A 14,716-nucleotide genomic window follows, 5' to 3' on the forward strand; every position below is an offset into this window, starting at 1 on the left:
TTAAAACAGATGCAGGGTTAGATTTGTGATTATTAGCCAAATACGTAGCTTGACTTTCATTCGTCCAGACTGAAATATTGACAGTTGGAAGGGTGACCATGAAATAAAGTAGAAATCTCCATCGGCTCCCATCATGATTAAAAATTACGTAATCTAACACCCCCATGAGTTAAGTAGGTTAAGCTTCACTACTCCAGTCGATACACACGCTCGACCAATCACGAGTCAGTCTCAGTCGCCAATCGTGACTTTTCATCCTGTTTTTATGCCTTAAAAATACTAATTCAAACCTGTTCTGAGCTGAGTTTCATAGCGTCATAAACAGGAAAATGTGTGGAAGCAGCTTTAGACACTTGCTGGTAAACAAAGTGGAGAATCAGAAACCGAGGAGCCGGATATTATTCTCAGGAGTCGGTGGAGAACCAATCAGAGGGAAAATGAGCCTGAATGTTGAAATGACTCGATTGTGTTGATAATAAAGAATAAGTTATAAGATCGATGGAATTTGTTTTATAGTTTTATTCCAGTGATCAAAAAACTCTTTATATATCTTTCACTATTCCAATATCCAGTAGACACACAGCAGCAGGACAAGCACACTCATACATATCAGTCCATTCTATGTGCCTGATATTTGTTTCCATCAGGATCCATGAATTAAAGCCTCTAACTCACCATGTTAGTCGGGACACAAACATCCTTCCAACAAGTTTCATGGAAATCTGCTCAGTAGTTTTTACGTGATCCTGTTGATAAACAAACTGTTTTGTAGGTTTTATTTTTACATCGCATTTGTCTCTGCTGAGACTGAACCAAACAACACACGTGCCAAGAAAAAGCAAAACTAGGAGCTGAAGAGTCACAGAGCTGCTTCACCGCTCCCAGAAACACAATCATTTAAAATATAAAAATACTTTTTCTCTTTCATTCTTAATTGGCTGTAGATGAACTGTCCAAAGCTGAACCACGATGAAGTCAGTAGGTTATTGTGGTTTGTACACAGCTCCAGTTGTTCTGTTTCAACTGGTTTCACTAGTCCAGGTCCAGAATCTTTGGAGGTTCTGCTGGTTCCACTCCCGGATTGGGTTCCTGTAGGAAGGAGAGAAAATGATCAAACCAGGAAACGGACACTAATAATTACTGTTCAGTGTGCAGGGCTGTTCACAAGTAACTATTCCTTAAGTAAAGAGTCGTGAGAACTGGCTGAAGTTATAAAGAAACAGAAAAGACTGTTCACAAACAGCAGCTGGGTTTCCATTCAACTGTTCAACTGTTTTTTAACTTAAAAACCACCACGTGAGGAATCCCTTCTGACATTTAAAACCTACACTGACTAAAGTCTGGCACTGGACTCGCATCGATTAAGTGTTGAAACAACAATAAAAAACTAAAAAAAGAAATGTGCATTAATAAGCATTGTTTTTCATTGATTGTAACAAAATCTGGATTAGATACCTGACAGATTTGTAAATAAACCTGTTGCCTCAGTGAACAACTGAACTACGTCTCTGTGATACAGTGTGATCCTGCAGCTCGGACGCAGCCGAGAGAAGACACAGCTGAAAACATCAGTCTGTCCTCGGATAGAGACGGACTGTGTAAACTACTGAGACACTGGGACCTGAGAATCAAAGTGTCCTTCACACGTCACTTCAGGATTCAAGGTTTTGGTTTTAAACTTTTCTTTCTTCCTGTGTCTATGTTTCCTTCCTCCCTCAGGGGGCCCTGGTCACCGTAGTAACCAGACACTCAGCACTTGCTGGTGACGCAGCAGTCGCTTTGAAGAAATGGAAAAGTTGACTGCGATTGGATAATTAGACTGATTAATTCATAGGGGCCATTTTGAGTGTGTGTTCAGTTGTCATTAAAACTCAAAAGGTTTAGTTTGTCCAGTCTGGGCTACTGTAAAAAACATGGCTGCCTCCATAGAGAGGACCCACTCCCGAAGTAAATATAAAGTATTTAAATATAAAGGGTCATTCTAGGGTAAAGAAAACAACAATTTGTACAACAGATGAAACACACTCGTGAAAACATCACTAGGATTATTTTCAAGTTCCAACAAGAGTCTGTTGGAATCCAGCAATATGGAGGAAAAACATAGAAATGTGTTGTGGATGCTCAGTGGTTTAAAAAAGCCGTTGATAAAAGCAGTGATTCAGGTAAATGTTCAGATCGGCCAACTCACCCCAAACGGCTCGGTGAAGGCCCTGGAGCCGCTGTACAGAGGGTTGGGGATCGAAACCAGCGCTGGTTTGTTACTGCCGCCTGCTGCACCGTCCTCATCCTCATTCTGTCACAGAGGAAACAAACAGCTGTTCACAGGACGACACTGAAACACTGATTAACCTCAAATCTGTTCAACAACGATAAAACAACGAGTTTTGTGGAAATCCATCCATGCGTTGTTGAGTTAACACAAACTACATGCATGTACTCATTAAAAATGCCTCAGAAAAGACTTTACTTTCCCATTTCAACCTTCAGGCCACCATGAGAACATACTGGGAGAAACTTCTCACCCTGAAGTACTGGAAGCGGAAGGCATCGGTCTTGTGTTTGAAGACGTAGTAGCCGAGCGCAGCCAACACACATGCCAATAGCATCGAAACCAAGATGGCTGACACTGTGCCGCTGGAGTGGCCGTGGCCTTTGGAGGCGTCGTAGGAGATCTGGAGGTGGCGGTTACAACAAACACAAACAGGTACGACAATTAATACACATGCGAGGACATCACATGAGCCCTATTGATCGTTACCACTTGATGTCACATGCACACACTGCTGCACTGTTACCATGGAGACGTGACCCGCCGTACCGGGTCATCGCCACCAGCATCAGTCCCCCAGAGGAAGATAAAATCTCAAGTAGTTCAATGATCTATTAGTGTTTTGGATTCGGATCAGAGGACAAACAGGACGGATCCTCCTGCTCACGTGTCCACAGGGACATCCTGGTGTTTGTTCAAGGGCTCATGTTTCAGGTAAACTTGGTTTTAATTAGTTAGGTGATGCTATAAAAAACGGGGTCATGATTGACAGCTGACACTGACTCAGGATTGGTCGGATGTGTATCGGGGGGGGGGGATGGTGCTCCACGATCACTACAGCACAGACTCTGTCTCCAAAAAAGCAAGATGGCAGCATCCGTATCCAGATTTGTTCTGCTTTGTTTCTAGAATGTGGGAGGAAGTGGAGAAGCCTCATGCATCTTTGTGTGCAGTCTTTGGTGTGGATCTTTGTGATAGTGGAGTGTTCAACCATTTCCTGACTGGAGAATGTGAGTTGAGACTTCAGTAAAGTGTTGGTGGCTGCTGAGTGCTGTTGAGAACTCGGTGACCTTGTGTAGATGTGTGATAATGTGATAACACTCAGAGGAGGAGACGATAAAACATCAGCACCAAGGCCTGTTTCTGGTTAATCCTCCACAGCGACTCTACCCTGACACTCAGGATGTGGTTAGAAAGAAAGATGTGTTTGTTAAAACCTACAGTTTGTTGTCTAATGGGAGCTAATGAGCTATCAAATATTTAGTTTAACCTTGAAACATGGCCCCACGTCCCTCCAGATTTTTATTGTCTGATCAGTTAGGAAAATGTGAAATGAAAACAATTTGTCACATTCTCTGTGTTTATATGAATTAAACACCGGGATCACGGCAGTACAAACAGTATTCTGTTCATAACAGCATCTGAGCTTCACACCCCGAGCATCAGAGGAAAATGGCCGTCGTGTGAATATGGTCTATTGTCAACAGCTCAGGGTTAAACCATCTTCACTCACCGCAGGCGGGGGGGCAGACAGTGGAGCCTCGATGATGTGAATGATCCCGTTTACGGCAAGAATGTCCCAGTACAACAGCAGCCGCTTGTTCACCAGTTTCAAGGTCTGAGGGGGAAACAACAGCAAAAATCAATATTAATAACATGGGAACACTTTCATTTAGCATTTTCTAAGCTGCAATAACAATTTAATACAACTGTTAACAACTATAACACATCCTGTGGAAACCAGTAATGAATGAAAATATAGGAAAACACTTCAGGACATTCAGAACTTATCCTGTAGAGCACGACATGTTTGATGGTTCAGTTCAGTGTCCATTAATAAGAACAACGTTTGGGTTGCCAGGTTGTGGAAAATCCTTCTCCAGTGTGACACTTTGGTCTTATTACCTTATTTAAATGTGCTGCAGAACATCTGGATCAGTCTGCCACATTTTGATTTTTAAACACATTGACAGCCAGAGGAAGGATTGTTGTTGTCTTGTCCCTGGGGACAAAACCCTAACCCTGGGGAAAAGACGACTAGCGCAGCTGCTTATTCATTTCAAGTGCTTGTGCAACATGAATGTTAATTCTTTAACTTTGAGGTTGAATATTTATCTCTAAAAATATCTTGTCCTAAAACAGCTTGTGCTACTTCAAAGTCATTTAGGAAAGTCTCCCTAATAAAGTGTCATGCTGGGGAAGGATTTTCCACAACCTGGCAACCCAAAGGCTGTTATTAGTGGCTGCTCATCAACAATTAAATAAGCTATGTATTACAGCTTAAAGTCTTTCTTAATAGTGACTCATCCATTTTAACTTAAATACTCAACAGTAATTTTAATGTTCTGTTAGCTGCTGACAGCTACATTAATGTGTCACAAGCCATTTCTTACATGTGTTGCAAATAAATGCTAAGTTGTGGGACCTTGAACGTCTGATGTTTTCTTACATTTTCCTGTTTGGATTAATGGACCAGGATGTGTGTGTGTGTGTGTGTGTGTGTGTGTGTGTGTGTGTGTGTGTGTGTGTGTGTGTGTGTGTGTGTGTGTGTGTGTGTGTGTGTGTGTGTGTGTGTGTGTGTGTGTGTGTGTGTGTGTGTGTGTGTGTGTGTGTGTGTGTGTGTGTGTGTGTGTGTGTGCGCCTGTGTGAGTGCGTGTGCGCGTGTTTCTGACCTCGTTGTTGCCGTGGGTAACGGTCAGGTTGAACCCGAGCCTCGATGTGATGACTTCCTCAGGTCTCAGATCTTTGAACAGTCGTCTGCTGTGATTGGCTGAGATGTGATACTCCAGATCTCTACCAGACAGAGTCTGACGACACAAACACAGAAACAGAAACAGAACAGAAGTCACCAGCAGCTCAGTGTGAACCTGTGTATTCTGATTCAAGGTCAGTTCTGAGGGTTAAAAACTTCATTTGGAGTTAAGAGTGTGGAGCCGACTATTTCTTCAAAATGGAAGCACAGCATAATGGTAAAAAGGTAAATACTAAACGAAACATCGGAACCAAACGTAATCAAACACTAAAAACACTTCATTTTAACTGGTGAACGAGCAGAGGTGAGTAAATACAAAATACTAATTACAGTATCTACAAATATGTCTATTTCACAATATGTATTCATAGCTGATCATTTCAACCTCATAGACCTTGTGTAAATGTAAAATGTATTGATTAAATGTAAAATGTCTTGTAGGTATTGTAAAGTCTTAGTCAGATTAATAGATGCAAGCAACACTTTTAAAAAGCAATGATGTAAAAATAAGTGATTTTATTGAAATTAGTCATTCGTAAGCAATGATTGATTTTGTACATCACCTGGTTCGGGCTGAAGCCGTCATTATGAGGGACAAACAGTGTGACCTCGGACTTCCTGTGAGAGAGAAATTCAACGAGCTGTTTGCCGTCTGACGTCGAGTCGCTATAATCCAACAGTAACTAGAGAGAGAGAGAGAGAGAGAGAGAGAGAGAGAGAGAGAGAGAGAGAGAGAGATTCCAAATATTTTGTAAAGATTCTTCCATAGTAACCTCAAAAGCATAAATAAACTAGAAGAGCACTTAACTCCGCCCAACAGTCCCCTGATAAAACCACATTTAAAATCACTAGGTCCAGATTTTTATTGGGATCTGCACCAAATTGCACACACTCATGAATATCATTCAGATCCATGTATTATTCTCTGAGAGACGCTCTCTTTGCCTAATCCTGCTAACAAAAAGACAAACAAACAAACAAACAAACAAACAACAATAAAAACATAACCTCCTTGGTGAAGCAGAATTATCTAAATGGTCCAAGCGTCACTTTTACCTTGTAGAAGATGGAGAAGCTACTGTATGTTGCCAGAACGTTGGTCAGGACGCCGTTACAGAAGTCTCCGTCTCCGATGTAACCAGGGGGACATGTACACGAAACATCTGCACACACACACACAGACACACACACACACACACACACACACACACACACACACACACTGATATGAAAAGGTTTACTTGGACTCTGGCGTACTAATGACATCATTTATACCATATGTCTCTAATCTGATTGGTTGCAAGAGTTAATATAAATCATTTCCTGACTTAAAGTGATGTCGTGATGATGTCATTCTTCTTTATGATCATAAAATATTGTATCTATAGTCCGTTAGCATGCAGATACCTCAAAATGCTTTTTTTGAACTACGAATGATGTCATTTTCTGACGTCTTTGTGACTTCATCATGACGTCATTTGGCAGTGAATCATTTTCTGACCAATACAAGCTCTAGATTGTCGACTATCTCCTGTGATAAAACCATCAGGGAGTCTTTCCCACTCATCTGCCAGCAGGGTGGATCCGAACTGTGCTGCCGCAGTACCTCTGAGCCTGTAGCAGTAGGTGTCGTACTTGCTGCTCTGGTCCACGGGTTCTTTGTACATAACCAGGCCCACGTGGTTGTCTCCACATTTGACTGAAGGGAAGCGGGTCGGGTAGCCCACTCTCCCCCCCTCAATCCAGCCGGCCACGCACAGATGCATCCCCAGCTGTCAGGACCAGAGCAGAAGGACAGCAGCATGATGGATGACTGATCACATGTTCCAGAATGCACTGCTGCGGCCAGAGCCGCAGATAAATGAGAATGAATCTTCACAATTAACTGGAACACATTGTTAACAAAAGCACAAATTACCCTGATGCTGTACGATACATCCGTCAGGGGCTTTTCTATCAAAAGGTGAACTAAGCATCTCCCGCTGGATTTCTGATAATCGCCTGCGTCAAAAATAAATCTGGCCTCATAGATTCAGGAGTGAGACGATGAGATCAATATTAATGAATTAACAGATTGATTAAGTGTTCGTCAGTGTGTTCATCAGTATTTTCTAAAATGGTTCTGCAATCTCCTAATTTACTCTTTAATCACAGTCTTGGCTGCATCTTCAGTTTTCTCCAATTCTCCTGTGTCTCAGATGCTCCCCTGTGTGTGTGTGTGTGAGTGTGTGTGTGTGTGTGTGTGTGTGTGTGTGTTTCCTGGCTCCCTGATTGCTGATCAGCCTTCACACCTGCACCTCATCTCCTCATCAACCCTTCATCCGCTCCTCACCACCTTGTTGTTTGGTCGTTCACGGGCCACGACAGATGTGTGTATTCGACCCTGTCTCTCTCACGTCTCAGAATTAATCCCTGGTTGTGCTCGAATGTTTAGGATTTTTTTTAGGGGAGGTTCCTAATGAGCCCAAGTAAGAAAGTAAGTAAGTCTGCTCAACGCCTTTTCTAACAAATACACTCTGTGTGTGTGTGAGGTGAACTGAGCAGTCGGTTGTCTCTATTGAAACTCCCCCTGGAGGTGGTTTACCTGCTGTGCGTCTCCCAGCTGTGTAAAGTTGGCCAGAGTGGCGCCCTCGGCCTGGCAGGCGGCGTCGGCCTCGCTGTAGTTCATCTTGTACTTCCCCTCTGGGGAGCGCAGGTGGTACACTCCAGCTGTGTTGGCTGAACCACAATAACCATGTTACCTTGACTATTCCCTTCGATTACTGTCCTTCTGTAATGTTCAGTGAAACAACTCAATGTTGAAGTGAAAACAAAACTCACAATATTGTGATATGAAACATTGTCCTAGTCTCTGATTGATGTTTTTTTGCCTTGATGGACAATAAAGTATTAAAGTTTCACCACGATTCTGCAACGTGTATTAGACAATACACGCTGATTACTGACACCAAGTACCAGTCATCTCTGGGAATTGACATAATTAAAATACCCAGAGCTCACGAGCCTTAACGAGCTCAGGGTCTTAACGAGTTGTGGGCGTCGCCCGTTGTACTCCCACTGGGAGCTTGTGGGTTTTTGTCTACGAGTTCCAGAAACTTCACTAACTTCAAACCCAGACCTACTAAACAAGGTCTCCCATAACATCCCCATCGTAACATGAACACTATAAAGGTCAGTTACTGTCGAAGCTACAGTTACCATGGCAACTGCATTGAGTGGGACTGTGGAGACAAAATGGCTCCCGCTCCAAAGAAGCAACACAACACATGATTACACTGGTAGCTGCAGGCTCAGTTCAACTGTGGTTGACATAAATTAACTGGTGTTACAGGATGGATTTTGTGTTGCCATGGTGATAAGAATATCTGGTGTTACAGGGAGGATATGATGGACCTTTTATTGTTAGGTGTTACCGTGGTAACAAGATAATATGGATGAGTTACTCTTTTAATAACGGGCAGTGCAAGTATGTTACCATGGTAATAAACTTTACTAGCATTGTATTACCATGTTATTGCATTTCTGATGTGTTACCTTGGCGATAGTTAATGTTATGGATGTGTTACCAGTGTATTTGTTTCCCATGGTCGTCATCGCAGATGTTACTATTCTAATAAAAATCTGTATGGTGTGTTACCAAGTAACTGCAGGTGTGAGTTCAAGGCACTCAAGTGTTACCATGGTAATAGATCCATCATGTGTTGCTGTTGTGATGAATATCAGTGCAGATGTGTTACCATGATAATGCAGGTCCTCGCAGGAGGCCACTGGGTGGCAGTCTCCGTTACGTTCCAGGCAGCGGTCAACAGGGGGCACCAGCTTCTCCAGACACTGGACTCCATTACCCACATACCCCGACAGGCACTCACAGTCCCGCTCGTTCTGCAAGAACCAAATTACAGAGCGACCAGGTTAAAACAGAAAGTCTGTTTTGGGTTCGGATGCAGTCGGTCAGTAAACCTGTTGTCCTGACACTTTGAGGGAGTTTGAACTGATTTGCATTGAGCAGCCAATAAGACTGATTGTGTTTCACGTGTCTGTTTGTACGCAGCTAGCAGCTCGACATGACGAGGCTTGAGGAAACTCTGTCGTGGATGACTTCTCGCCAACACCCTTGATGACACCTGTGGATTTAACCGATTAATTGGACAAGGATGAAACACGATCAAATTTGTTTTGGAGTGAGGCCATAAATGTTTGAGCCGAGATCTGAAGCGAGCTGTTCATTTTCATAGGACGCAAAAAAGCCCCCGAGTCCAGGATGAGTCATCAAAAGTGTTTTACAGGAAGGGAAAAGAGATTTAGATTTTTTTTTTGTACATATTTGGCAAATAATATAAATACACAATCTCTGTTAATATTAAACCTCTAAATTTGTAATCTCAATAGAGGTAGGTAATGTATACAAAGTTTGAATTCGATTATCAGATGACTTGCATGTACAGACAGAGACAAAATGACGGTTTTTACTCACCGGACCAGTGAACTTGCAGGAGGCGAAGTCGCTGCAGCCGCCGTTTGTCTCCTCAACACACCTGGAATACAGAGAGAAAATCCAGCAGCTTGACGTCACATCTCCAACTAAGAACACGTTGATATAAAACCGTGTTTGAATGCTGCTACACCGACCTGTTGACGGGCTGGCAGGAGTAACCGTCACCTCGGTAATCACTCTGACAGGTGCAGTTGACGACCAGTCCCGTCTGGTTGCAGTCTGCGTTCTGGTGACAGCCGCCGTTGTACTCGGAGCAGAGGTCTGGAGCTGCAGAGTGTTAAATAAAACTAATCTCACGCCGAGGATTGTAAACGTGCCACCTTTAGATTTACACCTCATCATTATGCAGTATGTTGAGGAGCACCCGCACCTCAGAGAACTGCAATTTCTGCCAAACCTTTCTTTGAAGAGGCTACGCTCAATGTTTTTATATAATTATGTATGAAAATGATGTCACAATGTGAAAGGTGAAACTCAAAGTGATCAACTGAGTCTGTGGCTCCTCTCATCTTACAGAGGGTTTTGTTTAGCTGTCCCACCTTAGACGTAGACAGAGCGATTGTCCCCTGGTGGCTGGCTGCGGTATAGGTCATAAACACTGCCTCCTCTATGTTGGTGGATGGGACATGGACCAATGTAAAAAACTCAAAGTACTCGTCAAATACATTTTTCAAGATGGTTTCTGTCATTTGAGGTAGTTGTTATCACACTGATGTATATTCATGTGCTGTTAAGGTTGGTCTTAATCATTTATCTCATATTATAAAAACTGACTCGAGAAAGTGGATACATGTCTGACCCACCTTGGTGTTTTTTGTGAAGTTTCACTGTTCTCTCTGATTATTTTAGATGCAGCAAGTGGCTGTTATCACGGAAAAAAAGCTCCAAAAACCCAGAGAACATTACCTGCTCATCACCAAACATCAGGCACAGTTACAGACAAGCTGGTGAACGTAGTGCAGCATTTAGCAGCTGAAGAGACAAACTGTTTCCCCTCAGGAAGTGGGTAGAGAATGAGATCACAGATTATACATCAAGATGGATGATGCATCTCCACTTCCTTCCATTGTGCAAAAAATTACAGGTACAGATACAGGTGCCGTCATAGAGCTTTCATTCATCCATGTCCCATCCAGTAACATGGAGGGGGCGGAGTTTACAACCTATACTGCAGACAGACACCAGGGGGCGATCAAGATAATTTGGCTTCACTTTTAGGAGCTGTCATGTCATCCATCTCAATGAGGACACATTACATTCACCCGGTTCTGATCTTTTTGAAATGTCTTATTATTCATGTTGCTACTTTAATTCAGGGTCACTGTCATCATGTGGACAACAGTCTGCAGAGATTCATTATCTCGGGCTGGTAAAACCTCCTGAGCTGCAGAACACTCACGTGGCTCTGGACCGCAGAAGGTACCGTTTCCCCGAAACCCGGCTTTACACCGACACCCAGCACCGAGCACACAGTCGGCCTGGTCATGACACTCCCGGCACTCCTCTGGGATCGAGCCTGTCGAGACAGAGAGATGATTCATCAACGGTGGAAAGGATGTGAGAACGTAAACAAGGCTCTGAACCTAAAATATAGTCCAGGAGTTCATGAGCAACGTGTCTGCAAAATAACTTCTAGAAAGTGTGTGCAGTCCTCCAAGTCAATTTTAGGGATATTTCTTAATTTTAGACACACACACACACACACACACACACACACACACACACACACACACACACACACACACACACACACACACACACACACACACACACACACACACGTTGCAAAGTATGGAACAAATAACACACTCATTCTTAGTTTTGGTCTTTTCACGAAATTTGTTGACAATAACAAAAATCCAGAATAAAACCAGACTTTTCTTTTTAAACATCCTGGATTCATGTAGATCGTAATTAGAGGGAAACTCACCAATGTCAGTCTTACAGCTCTCGCCCTTCCAGCCCGGTTTGCAGGTGCACTGTCCAGAACCTTCAAGGCCCTGATCACACCTTCCCTGCGGTCCACAGCGACAGGCTGAGAGAGAAAAGAGGGAGAGAAACCATGAGTCCACCTACGGAGGAGTTAATCCAGACGTGCAGAGTTCCTGCAGCAACAGTCTGGTTCATTTCCTTTTGTTTGACACTTCAAGGCAAAGAAGAAAATTGATTTTTTGGGGTTTAATCATCAGTATAAAGGTGATGCCACGTCACAGTGTGCAACGAATGTCTCGGGATCCCTAGTGACGTGATATGTCAGTGTCTATTTGGCTCTTACGCTTTGAAAATGCAGGAAAAAAACTAAATAATTGGGCTGATACTTGAGGGCGTTCCCTAAACCTTATTCAGGAAAAGTCTTTAAACAATCTACCCGAACATTCTGCATCATTCACAGTGTACTGTGACTGGTTGGTTTGGATCGCAGCAAAATCAGTCACACTGTGGAAATGTGGCTACCTGTCGAATAGAGCACTGTCTTCAGGGCTCTATTACTAATTCTCAAAGGCATAATTGTTTTTGGCGTCTCACTATTTGCTCCTAAACTCTTAGACCCCAAAACTAGCTGCTTATAACTGTGACTCGAGGCTCGGGGGTTAAGGAGACTGGGACTTTGCAGTGGCTGGATCCCACTTCACTGACAATTAATTATGTATACATTTATTTTACATTTGTGTATATATTTTGATATTATCTTGTATTTTATCATTGGATTTAAATCTTGTCTTGATTAGTGTCTCATCTCCACTATTGTGCCTTTTATCTTAATTTGTACAGCACAGCTTTAAATGTGCTCTATAAATAAACTAGAGGTGATTTAATTGTTTGTCAACTAAATGAAAGTCTCTCATAACGTGTTGTCTTAAAGGAGCTTAAAGGCAAAAGCCTCTGAAACCAGAAGACAGGAAGTCCACTACCTTCGCCCAGGTAGGAGCCAATCAGAGCTTTAAATGATGTTGTGTCATCCACGAGCTGAAGCTGCAGACTTTGTGGAAACCTGAAAAAACACTTTTATCCTGAAAATCAGTAAGTCTCTGACTCTGGATCAGATCAGGTTAAATTCAGTAACCATGACAACCTTTCCTTGTTTCCAGCGCACACAGAAGATGATCAGCAGCTGATTAACGTTTGGGCGTCGCTGAGTGACGACAGCTGGCAGATTTGTCCTGAGCTGGAGGCACACCCAGCTGTGTGATGGTGAGTGTGGGGTGTTGCTATGGCGACAGTCTGCTGGAGAACTGATGGGGTTGACTTTTTTTTCTTTTATCGCTGGGTGGGGCTGCAGGATTAAATCAGTGCTTCAAAGATTAGCTCTTTGATAATTGTCTAATGATTTCAGTTTTGTTTCCCCCCGAGCACAGATTCAAAATATTCTCTGATATCAGCTTCTAGAATGAGGCTTCACGGCTTTTCTTTGTCCAGTGAGAATATGAACAGATCAGTGAAAATACCAATCTGGACATTTCCGAGAGTTCGTGTCTAACAACGGCACAGCGGAGTTTCAATCTGTTGAAAGAGAAGTTAACTGGAAGTAATCCTGATTATGTAAGTATGTGGGTTCTGATGATACAAACTGCTGCCGGTGAGATTGGTCATTTCAACAAGAAGCTTCTGCCTTAATGTTTTTTTTTTGCATTGGTCTCAAAGAAGATATAAAATGATGATGAGAGATATTTTTGCGTCGGAGTGTTAATCTGCATATTTATCAATCTGCAACTAAACTGAAATCTAACCAACAACCGGAAAGCTTTTAAAAATCTGATATATGATGCTAAAGATGGTGATTTTGCTGTGGTGACTGTTTCTAGCATTTATCTCGTAGTAGAAGTATCTCGGAGGATCACCTGCACCTGCATGTTTATCTCTGCTGTACCTGTGCAGTTGGGGCCGAAGTAGCCGTCGCGGCACAGTTCACAGGCTTGTCCTCTGAAGCCTGTGAAGCACCTGCAGATTCCTGAACCACGCAAACCATCGTCGCAGGTCCCGCCTTTTCCACAAGGGGCCTCCAAGCCACCTGGACAGACTGGAACACAGAGGGAAAGAACAGAATCAAAAACACATCCTGGACAGAGGGCTCATCAAAAGGAAGGTAAACTAGAGGCTGCAGAGGCGTGTCCACATCTGTATTTGATTGACAGCAGCTGGAAGGTCGATGGTACATCATAAATTGTCTCAATGCAAAACTAGGGGAGCGCCATCATGGAACGTAATACAAAGAATAACTTTCTCCCTTTTTGATTTTGTTAGACCCTCGTGTAACTAACAACTTGTATTTCCAGAGACACTTCAGTGTTACTTCTGTGACAAATCAAAATGTCAGATGACACACAAGCATGAAACCGACCAGAGATGTCATGTCTACATTCTCACACTCACATCCAGTCAATATCAGCCACAGAGGAGGATTTTGATTGGTTTTGGTGACCCACCAATCCTTCTTGTACAATAGCAGAAACAAATATGTGATAACACACATGAGCAGAATGCAATGAATTGTCCTGATCCTGAGCTAAGAGGGAGAAATTAACAGGGGATGGACATACTGACAGAAACACCTGACAAATCAAACTGAGGATGGTCTTCAAGTCTTCAAGGATGCAAATAGAATTACAGAACAAATGTATACTTGTTTTCCCCGTTCATTGAAAAACATAATAAAAAGAAATGCCCTGAGTCGTGGTGCTGCCCTCCAGAGGCTCCAACTTGGATTTTAATGATTTTAAATGGTAAATCTCCAAGAATGAACTGTGTAGAGGACACAAGATTTCCTCCCATCTGTCCTCCCTCCCTACCTCCCTTCCTTCCCACCTTCCTTCCTCACTCCCTCCCTTCATCCCCTCCTTCCTTAGCTTCCTTACCCTGACAGTCTCGGCTGTAGTGGTTTTTGCAGCACTTCTGGACCCAGACAGGAGACTGACAGACTCTCTTACAGCCCACTCGGCCGAAAGGATTCGACCCGTAAAAACGCAAACGTCTGTAGCTCCCCCTGTGGCGAATCGTACAAGGCTCCACATTTCCCTGGAAAAAAGCATGAATTACATTTATCTCCACAGTCAATGTTATTTTTTAGGATTTCTTTGGCAGACAGGCAGGTCGTACCGTATCTTGGTGATTGATGGGGCAGGGTGGCGGGAAGTGGCAGCTTTCACACCTCCCCTGAGACATTTTAAAGACAGTCAGATTCAGTCCAGATTCCAACAGAAGG

General features: G+C 43.0%; 1 protein-coding gene across 1 annotated transcript in view; it reads right to left on the reverse strand.

Annotated features, from left to right (window-relative positions):
* Nucleotides 1-504: 504 nt before the first annotated feature.
* Nucleotides 505-14,716, reverse strand: part of stab1 (stabilin 1) — a 47,783-nt gene continuing 33,571 nt past the window's right edge. Inside the window, exons 54-70 of the mRNA XM_047339289.1 lie at nucleotides 14,611-14,667; nucleotides 14,370-14,529; nucleotides 13,385-13,534; nucleotides 11,447-11,551; nucleotides 10,916-11,032; nucleotides 9,651-9,783; nucleotides 9,496-9,556; nucleotides 8,759-8,903; nucleotides 7,606-7,739; nucleotides 6,628-6,793; nucleotides 6,078-6,184; nucleotides 5,585-5,704; nucleotides 4,942-5,076; nucleotides 3,783-3,887; nucleotides 2,523-2,672; nucleotides 2,189-2,293; nucleotides 505-1,089 (exon numbers count right to left, since the gene is read on the reverse strand). Coding sequence (XP_047195245.1) covers nucleotides 1,033-1,089; nucleotides 2,189-2,293; nucleotides 2,523-2,672; nucleotides 3,783-3,887; nucleotides 4,942-5,076; nucleotides 5,585-5,704; nucleotides 6,078-6,184; nucleotides 6,628-6,793; nucleotides 7,606-7,739; nucleotides 8,759-8,903; nucleotides 9,496-9,556; nucleotides 9,651-9,783; nucleotides 10,916-11,032; nucleotides 11,447-11,551; nucleotides 13,385-13,534; nucleotides 14,370-14,529; nucleotides 14,611-14,667 — 2,007 coding nt within the window. The 3' untranslated portion in view covers nucleotides 505-1,032. The remainder of the gene's footprint in view (nucleotides 1,090-2,188; nucleotides 2,294-2,522; nucleotides 2,673-3,782; nucleotides 3,888-4,941; nucleotides 5,077-5,584; nucleotides 5,705-6,077; nucleotides 6,185-6,627; nucleotides 6,794-7,605; nucleotides 7,740-8,758; nucleotides 8,904-9,495; nucleotides 9,557-9,650; nucleotides 9,784-10,915; nucleotides 11,033-11,446; nucleotides 11,552-13,384; nucleotides 13,535-14,369; nucleotides 14,530-14,610; nucleotides 14,668-14,716) is intronic.

This window comes from Hippoglossus stenolepis, chromosome 3 (genome assembly GCF_022539355.2).
Source record: "Hippoglossus stenolepis isolate QCI-W04-F060 chromosome 3, HSTE1.2, whole genome shotgun sequence".
NCBI classification, from domain to species: Eukaryota; Metazoa; Chordata; class Actinopteri; order Pleuronectiformes; family Pleuronectidae; genus Hippoglossus; species Hippoglossus stenolepis.